This window comes from Zonotrichia albicollis, chromosome 2 (genome assembly GCF_047830755.1).
Source record: "Zonotrichia albicollis isolate bZonAlb1 chromosome 2, bZonAlb1.hap1, whole genome shotgun sequence".
Classification (NCBI taxonomy): domain Eukaryota; kingdom Metazoa; phylum Chordata; class Aves; order Passeriformes; family Passerellidae; genus Zonotrichia; species Zonotrichia albicollis.
This window is the reverse complement of record NC_133820.1, coordinates 30,064,801-30,074,233: the sequence shown is the minus strand read 5'-3', so window position 1 is coordinate 30,074,233 and position 9,433 is coordinate 30,064,801. Positions and strand designations below refer to the sequence as shown.

General features: G+C 34.5%; 1 protein-coding gene across 3 annotated transcripts in view; it reads left to right on the top strand.

Annotated features, from left to right (window-relative positions):
- Positions 1-9,433, top strand: part of OFD1 (OFD1 centriole and centriolar satellite protein) — a 31,516-nt gene that overhangs the window by 587 nt on the left and 21,496 nt on the right. For 2 of the 3 annotated variants that reach the window (XM_074534678.1, XM_005491792.4), the window contains exons 2-9: positions 33-134; positions 1,944-2,144; positions 2,891-2,959; positions 3,045-3,072; positions 3,843-3,950; positions 4,650-4,786; positions 6,806-6,979; positions 8,912-9,018. In XM_074534678.1, the coding sequence (XP_074390779.1) occupies positions 33-134; positions 1,944-2,144; positions 2,891-2,959; positions 3,045-3,072; positions 3,843-3,950; positions 4,650-4,786; positions 6,806-6,979; positions 8,912-9,018 (926 nt within the window). Of the gene's footprint in view, positions 1-32; positions 135-1,943; positions 2,145-2,669; positions 2,727-2,890; positions 2,960-3,044; positions 3,073-3,842; positions 3,951-4,649; positions 4,787-6,805; positions 6,980-8,911; positions 9,019-9,433 lie in introns of those variants that run through there. The other variant, XM_074534679.1, reaches the window with a different exon arrangement.

Sequence of the window (9,433 nt, the reverse complement as noted above, 5' to 3'; positions counted from 1 at the left end):
GAGTCATGCCCCTTTTTGTTTCGGTGTTGTAGGGCACGATGGCATCGGTTGAAAGGGAAACACTGTCCCAAGAGGAACTCCGGAAAAGGCTGTATCAGACTTTTAAGAGCCGAGGCGTGCTGGACACACTGAAGGTGTGCTTTGTTTTCAGCAGGTGCTGCCTGTGGTTCTCTGTGCTGCTTTAACACAGAGTGCCCCGAAAGCTGTGCCGAGTACAAGCGTCTCGCTCTCTCCACCAAGTATTCTTTTGCCACAACTTAATTATTGTTTGGGGAGGTGTGGGGTGTGTTGTGTTTGGGGGTTTTCCCCCCATTTGCGAGATTCTCCCTAAACAGAATGGCCTTTCATTATGCCTTGGCCTCGGAGTGTTTTTCCGAGGAAGGTTAAAAGCCTGCTTTTAGGTCTTTGAAAGTACCCATACTTGAAAAACGAAGTCAGGCTCGGGAGAGAACAATAAATTAGAATATAAAATAGGAAAGGATCTCTCTGTTATGAACAAAACCCTGTTTATTTCATCTCAGGTTACAGGGTGTGTTTATTACCTGTGATAATTAAGCATGTTATATGAATACTACAGGATGTGTTTATTACCTATGATAATTAAGCATGTTATATGAATAATAGTTCTAAAATACAACATTCCTGTTTTAAAGGTATTTGAGCTGTTTTATCCCTGTCTGCTCATTCAGGAGAATGTATAGGAAAAAAATTCAAGATGATTATTTCAAAATTATTAAGCTTGCAATGCTCGAACCATTTCTCATTTAACTTAACTAATATTCTATCAGATTACTTCATGTTTAAGTTCAATTTTTTGCTTTAACTTGTCTAGAAGGCTATTTTTCCCTTCCTTTTCTGTACTATGAATAAGGATTTAGCCCTGTGCTTTCCATCTTCACTTTGCCACAAGATGTATAAGAGATTGCTGTTCCTCGTTTTTGAGACAACATTCTGTCTGTTTGAGACTGAAAAAGTTCAGAAATTAATAAGGAAAAGAGTTTTTTTAGTTGAGTTTGAAAGTTGGATTCAGGGATCCTTTCCAACTCAGAATATTCTGTAGTTCTGTAATTTTGTTGTCAGCCTAATTTCTCTTGAAAACCATGCTAAAATATCAGGCTGGTCTGATGATCTGGCTTTGTTAAGTTTTGGTAATTATTTTGTCACATTTTTGGTAACACTGCCTCTTTATTCAGTTGTGTCACTGTTGCATACCTACTTTTGAAAGTTTAAAACACTATTTGTGCCATGATTTTTTCTTATAAACAATTTGTATAAACAATTTGAATAACTGTATAATGAAAATAATTCTTTCTTCCTTTCATGGAAGGGAGATCTGATTTTAGGTTACTTTTTCCCCTCTATTGTAACTTACAGAATACAAATAAATAATTTATAAATGCCATTTAGTTATTATTAGTGCCTGTAGGTCTCTTTGGTTAGTACTCTTTTGCTTCCCTACAAAATAATTGATATTAAAGACATTAAATTTTTTTGTTTATTTTGCCATCTACTTTTGTGATGGCATGAGCAGCTTCTTGGAATGAGACTCAAAAGAGAACCAGTGAGGGTTCCAAGAACACCTGAGATGGAGGCCACATCAGGAAGGCTTTATTTAGCCAAAGGGAAAGAAAACAGGAAAGCAGAGATCTGAAAATGATGGTACAAGAGTGGTGTTTATGTGAGCTCTTGACTGGGAACTTCTTTTTAGTCCTATGTTTGGTTCATTTTGAGGGAAAGTCAGAGTTCATTTTATCCATCATTAGAGGGTTTTGAAGAAGAGCAGGGTGTTCATAGTGGACTTCCAGATTTTCCCAAAAATTAGTCTGCCCTCTTCTGTTTGTAGGTTGTATAAGTAAAATGAGGCTCCCTGTGGATTTTGGAAAATTAAAACTCTCATTGAATCACATGTAAACTGATAATACAATGGTTTTTCTCTGTATTAGACACACCTCCGAAACCAGCTAATCCATGAACTAATGCACCCAATTCTCAGTGGAGAGCTTCAGCCACAGCTGGTTCCAAGTGAAGACAGTTCACTTTTGATCACTGCTTCCAACAGTTTGGTGGCAGATCATCTAGAGAGATGTGGCTATGAGTATTCACTTTCTGTTTTCTTTCCAGAAAGTGGATTAGAGAAGAGCAAGGTAAGTTCAATATTTTGCCTTTTCCATGATATCTAGGAGCTTTGTTCTCTGGAGGTTGTCATATTCTAACAATTGAAAAGATCATTTTTTGTGATAGGAAATAAAAATATTTTTAAAACTTCTGATCATCTCCACAAAACATTCTGTCATTCAGAGTCATTTTCATGAATACTTAAAACTGGCAGTAAGCTAGTGGTGCTGTTCTGGCAGAGCACTGGGGAACTGAACCTGATAAAAGTGTGTTTGCCCATTCAATTCCCTGAAAATGTGGTTCCTGGTCATTTCAAGCTGTTCTAACTACAAAGTGTGGCTGAAAAGGGCAGTTCTTGCCTTCCCTTTGCTTCTCTGTAAGTGCGTGATAGGGTGAAGTCGTTTCTAACTGAAAATTAGTTTTTTGACCTGGTGAGTAGTTAATTATCGTTTGGGTTAGTGAGCTCATCTGATTTGGATGGTAAATCAAGAAAACAGACAAGGAAAGTAGCAAGCATGTGTTGACAGTGGGGAGAGAACAAAACTCTCTTTTCACAGCTTCAGCTGATCATGAAGCTGCATGCTGGCTGCTGTATGTCTGAAGTAGTGAAGGTAAGTAAATGTAGAATAGCAGGCCTCTGAAAATGATTTTACAGGAAGTAAATAGGTCTTTCACAAATGGAAAACATTTACAACTATGAAATAGTGCCATTTGCTTACTTGAAATTATTTTAAATTTGTTAACCTTTTCCAACTGATGTTTATTTTTCCCAAAGCTGTGGACTGTGCAAGATCTTCTTCAATTAATGAGGATCAATCCAGAATCCAGTCTTTACAAATCACTGGTAAAGTTATTTTGATTTTGAAAATAAGATTAAATTACAGTGGTGATGAAAAAGGACTGGCTAAAACTTATTTTCTTTTTTACAGACCTCAGGAACTCGGAAGGAAAATAAAGGTACAAAATATTTGCATGCAGTACAGAGAGAGATAATTGTGTTAGCTTCATTTTTATTAAGATGTAAGCAATAAAAAAGCAGATTTCTTAAATGTGTGTTGGTATGGAGTAGTTTGGATTTAGTTGGATTTTGAAACTTGCAGTACACCAAGATGATTAATATTATATTTCAGGATTATCCAACTCGTATTTTTGGATTTACTGTTGACATTTACTTACAAAATAAATGACTTGTACATTAGAAATAGGAGAAAAATCTGTAATCAGGTATTATATATAAAGCTCTTTGGAGGCTTTTCACACTAACTTTGGAAAACTCAGGTTTTGGGTTGTCTTTATAACACAGTATTAGCCTGCAGAATATACTTCAAAAACTAGTTACAGATTTAATTGATTTTCCATTGCATTATATAAGAACTAATTCTTATATGGCATAACAAAACCTAGCTGTGCTGTATAACCTAAAGGAGCTTGATCTTGAAAACCCCCTGTTGCCTAAAGGCCTCATAATTAAGTACTAATAATCTTCACTCTCAGCTGACCTGGGAATCAAGAGACATGGATGGGAGGAAAAGTTGCAAAAGGACTGCTTTTGCTGACTGAGATGGGCTGGATTATGTTTATAATAAAACCATAATTGTTCACTAGTGTTGATTTTTACTGAAATAGTTGTTCTTTCTGTAAATCAAATAGGCTTTCTTGTACATTGAAAACTGCTTTGTTAATTACAAATCTGATTTACTAATTACTAATCTATTGGATCTTGCTAGGTTTCCTTATGCAGATTTTAATTGGACTTACTGAACATCATCTAAACAGGGAAACTCACAGCACAGAAACTCAGACCACCTTAGTGCCTCCTTACAGAGAGTCTCTTGGTAAGTGCAAACAAATGTCCCCAGATGTTTTCATACTGGTATATGATATGTCTTTATATATATTGCATGAATGGTATTACTTTGTTATTTACTCGAATGCAACCTAAAGTTGCAATGAGTAAAGGTCATGTCTGTTACTAGAACATGGGATTTCTAAAATTTCTTAAAATAAGGCCAAGTCAGAATAGGATTTTTTTAAAAATCACTCTTGTGTTTCCTTAGGCATTTAGCTAAGACCTATGACAAATGGACTGTAAATGTTATGTGTTGGAATATGTTCTGGAGAACAGAATTGTAAATGTGTGCCCTCTTTCTGTGAGCAAGTTAGGCATAGATTGGGAGTTCTTGAATGTATAATATGCATGCTGTTATTAATATATTAATACAAAAAAGCTAAAGGTTGCACAATTAATATATAATACAAAAAACTACAAGTTGCATACAAAAGGAAATTCTTGTCCACCCATGGTAGAGAAGATGAATGACTATGTAATACCACAATTAGTGCCTGAACAGCCTATATAAATAAAGCAGATAAATGGCATTTCTGTGCTGCCTCTGCTTTTGTGCAGAGTGTTTCTAGGATAGTGCTGCTTGAATAAGCTGAGGAATGTCCTGCAGAGTGAGGTTCCTGCAGCCTTGGTAAGGTAACTGCAGCCAATGCTTTTAAATTATGATGGATGTGTTGCTTTTTTATAGCTGAGAAGCTTCAGCTGATTGATGAACAGTTTGCGGACTCCTATCCTCAGCATCAGAAATATGAATCTTTAGAAGTAAAACTTAATGAATATAGAAAAGAAATAGAGAAGCAGCTTCAAGAAGAAATGCATCAAAAGGTATAACTCTGGTTTATGAATTTGAGGGAGACATTTGTTAATTTTTACTTTACACATTGCAAACTTTTCATACTTAAGGCAAATTGAAAAAATCTAATACAACAAGCACAGAAGGCTAAATTAATACAATATCTGTTGTTAATTTGATGATATAACATGTATATTTTTCATCCCTCTTTTTTGTTAAATGTGCACAGAATGTTAAGCTTTGTATTCTGATGTTAATTTGTAACGTAACATTTACTTACTCTGGTTTTCTTAATTTGGTAAATTTTATCTGCTATTGATTATTTAGTTTTATGGAGAAATGTTTATACCACAATTTTCATTTTCCTTCTCAGTTAATATTTTGATGATTGAGTTTCTGTATGGTGCATAGCAACTGAGAGTTGTGAATTGCTGTTGTGTAGCTTGACAGATAATTAATTTTTAATACTGATGAGAATTTGCATTCTATTTCAAAACATTGCACAGAAACACTAAAGCTGTGACAGTATTATGAATAATTTCTAACTTATTTTCTTCCTATAACTGAAGACAGCTCTTTTAGGGAATTTTCCGTCATTTTGGAAATAAGATTAAAATTTTGTCACATAATCCTTTGATAATCCTTGTCTGAAAAATGGAGCAGAGGGAATATACTGCATTTATTTAAATACATTTATTTAAATAATCTTTTTCCATTTCCATAAATTTCGGTCAAGATCATCTGTTTATTTAGGTAGAAAAAAAGTAAATCAACTGTATTTCATTTCAATATATTTTTCATTAATTTCTGTCACAATCAATCATTCACTGGGATGTGAAGATGATAATCTGATAATAAGAATTCTTCACACAGTTTTAGAGGCACTCAATGTAGTCATCATTTATTTAGCCAGACAAGTAGAAAGATGGAGAGTTAAACCTCTATTTACCATTGTTCTTCATTTAGCCTTTATTCCCCAACTGGCTCTGTCTTTTTTAGTATGTAAAACATGTTAATTGGTGTGTTAAGTTTGTATCAGTTTAAGCAAACCAGTTGTAGCAAAGGAGATGGGAATCTCTTCTGTATTCAACTAAATTTACATTAATTCATTGGCAACATGATGTGAATTACTGTAGGACATTTCTAATCAAATTTCTATATATACAAGTGATGCTGTATTTTCTCACTATTTCATTAATTTTTCACAAAATTTATGCCCACAGACCTGAGTTGCTTGATCAGACATTTGTACTGTGCCTTTTCCACTCTTTAATCCTTTCTCACAATTTTTCTGTCATTCTCTTTTGATTTTTTTGCTCAGTTTTTCCTCACAGTTTTTGACTTGTATGCTTGCTTTTGATTTTTTTTTTCAAATTTTTATTGTAATTCTTTATAATCCCATTTGCTGTCATATATATTGTCCTTCACACGCTGTATGGAGTCATGTTCCCAATGATTCTTCTATGAAGTTGCAAGATTTGTACTTCCCTGTTTGTGGGTGTTTACTTTTTTTCAATTGTGCTTACAAGTCAGTGAATTGGGACTTCTCTTTTTGTAATCCTCTTTAGCTGAAGTTACATGTTCTGCATTTTTTTTGTATTTCTGGCACTTCTTTTGTGTCCAGGTGAATTAGTGTGGTTTCTGAGCAATTCAGGGTGTGGGTCTGTTTCTGCCATTTCTTGAATCACTAGTCAGAAGTGGTTCTTTGGGAAAGGGACAAGAATAAAGACAGCATCAGAAGAGGAGTAAAAGACTGTGGCCATTCCTTAATTCCAAGCAGAGTATCACTCCTGCAGTGCTTTTTTCTTCATAGGCTTCTGTTCTGCTCTTCTCTAAAGCTGATAGTTTTGTGTAAGATCTGCTTTGGGATAAACACATGAAAACTGTGTGAGATGTGCAGATAGTATGTGCTGCTAAGATTCTTCTATCATGGTAATTATTTATTATCAATTTATTGTTTCCTAACATGAATTTCAAGGTGAAATTTGGAATTGTCTTTTTTGATTTGAAGATGGCCCTATTTAACCCTCTCTTCCTCCTTTATGTAAAAGCTTCAACATTTTAAAGAAGTTGAAATAGCAAAGATTAAAATGGAGGAGAAAGTGCAGAGCCAGAAAGAAATCTCTGAGCTGCGCCACGAGTTAGAGAGGACGCATCAAGCTAAGTCTGAAGCCTTGATTTCTCGTGAAAAGAATGCTATTGAGAGGCTTCAAAAGCAACAAGAGGTAAAGTTCCAAATATTTTTTCCCTAATCTATTGCAAAATGATTCAGTGAGTTGGTTAGACTGTTCTTTTATCTTTGGGAGATTTACCTTCAGATCTTACTTGGCTGATTAGGGAAAACTTAGAATTCACATTTGTTCTTATAAATAGGGGAATGCATTTAGCAACTGCAACAATGAGTATGGTTAAACATCTAAGTAGAGAGGGCTGGAAAAGGAACAGTTCTGCAAGCTGGGATCTAAATGTAATAAATACTTTTAAATCTGTTTTAATAATTTTGCTGAATTCAGATCACTGTTTGTTTTTTTTTTTCCACAGAAAGTTGAACATAGCTTTTAGTTACACTCTTAAGTTCTTTTAGCTGCTCAGAAGACTCTAACCCAAATGGAATAAATAGCTCCTGTGGTACAGATATGCTGTTCCTGTTCGGTTTTATATATTGAAAGTTATTAAAAACCACCATCTTTACTGTAAGATAGCATCTCATTACTTTTTTTGAGCACTTTTGTGTCGATGAGTTACTCCTCTGGGCTGTTAACTTTTGGTGTTTTGCCAGGGTAGTAACTGTTACTACAACACACAATGATTTGTGTGTAGTTCTCAACTGCTTATCCCAGTCTCAGGCTGTTACTTCTCAGTTTTTGAAAGAATAGTTTGTTTGCTCTTCTGTTGCCTGTTTGCCTTGCCACCTCCCCGCTATCTGCATTAGACCTGCATGTCCAAATAATATTTATCCACAAATGCTAACTGTATTTTTGCTTTGGTGTGGTGGCATTATGGTTTTGTTTGTCTCTTTTTTTTCTCTGAGAACATGTGGTATTGGTTAACAAAGCAGTTGTGCAGGTCTCTATAAATTACTATAATATTAAATATTTTATCACTATGCCATGAATTTATTTCATGGTTATGTATTTGAAGCTGACAAGAACACATCTATGTTATGCTATCAGTCGTCTTCTGTGGGCATGAAATTAATTCAGTAATTAAAAAAAACCCTACCAATAATTAGATCAATGTATCTGTCAAGTATTTTGTATAAATATTTGATTTCTCTTGTCAGCCTCTGCACTCACTGAGAGCTTTGTTTCAATTACCTGGGGATTCTTTTAACAGAGTTCAGATATATTTACATTAAAGATGTCAGGTCATTTAGCCTTTCACTATAACAACTTTCGGTCTAGGAAATGTGGCTTGAAAAACTGGTTTACTTTTTGTAACAGGAGCAGCAGCTAAATCTGTCAGCACTGTTCAAATGCACATGGCTTTCAAAGTTGATATAAGGGTCCATATGGCAAAACCACAATTTTCTTCTTAGACTTTTTTTTGGGTTCTTTGAGACAAAAAATGTCTTTTGTGCTTAAGGGCAAAATAGCCATTTTTATTAATATGAAGATAGTGGATTTTGATGTTAATATGTTCATCACTTGGAGAATCCCTTTTACAATTTTTTATGTGTTCTGTAAAGTAAAGTGCAAAAACTGAAAGGCTCTTGGTTTACTCAGTTTTAGTTTTAAGTCATGTTTTATCAGTGGGTTTTGGTATTTGTTTCTTCAACTACAGTTTTGTGAAGAACATACAAAACTTGTCTATTAAAAAAAAGTCAAGTGTTTGAACTTGTTTATCCTGCAATTAAAAAAAAAAATTACTTTTACTTAAGTTTTAATCAGTGCTATTTCTTAAAGGAAGGATGTTTATGGGTAGACGGAAGTGACTCCATCTAGAACGTTTTTACTCTGAGTGAAAGTAGAAAGGGAATTAAAAAAAGATACTTCAAATTTATTCCAGATGTTATTTCATAGAAGGACTATATAAATAGTATTTATGGGAGTAAGATCAGTCAGTCCCTGAAGAAGATCCTTTGAAGTCTGAGTGTGTTAGGCAGTAAATGAAGTTTTACAGTGAAGCAAAACTAAGGATGATGTTTTGTGGTGCAGATAGAAGCAAAGGAAGTGTATGCTCAGAGACAAAGTCTGTTGAAAGATATTGAAGCCATAAGGACCAGGGAGGCAGAACTGAAGCAAAGGATGGAGGCATTTGAAATGTAAGTTGCTAAAGGATATATACAATGTGTGGATACATACAGTGCTAAATGATGCTTCTGCAAAACTTGCCTGAAGATGTTTCTGCTTCTGTGATGTTGATATAGATAATATATCCCAGAATTTTACATTTTTAGCAGTATTGTATACTGTCTCTATTAGCAGGGATGCCCCACACAAAAAGATGTTTCTGGTTTTTTCTATTTTGCTTCATCCAACCAAAATAGTTCAGCATTGCTTTGCAGGCAAGGAACCAGATGTTTACTTCAAGTGCTTAAATTAAAAAAATCAAACCCCCAAACAACACAGAATGTAACCCTAACACTCATAAGATCTACACATGAATATTTTGCCTATTAGTCCTATGTTTTGGGATTGATTTTTTTTTTTAATTATTTGTCCTTAGCAAGATCTGTT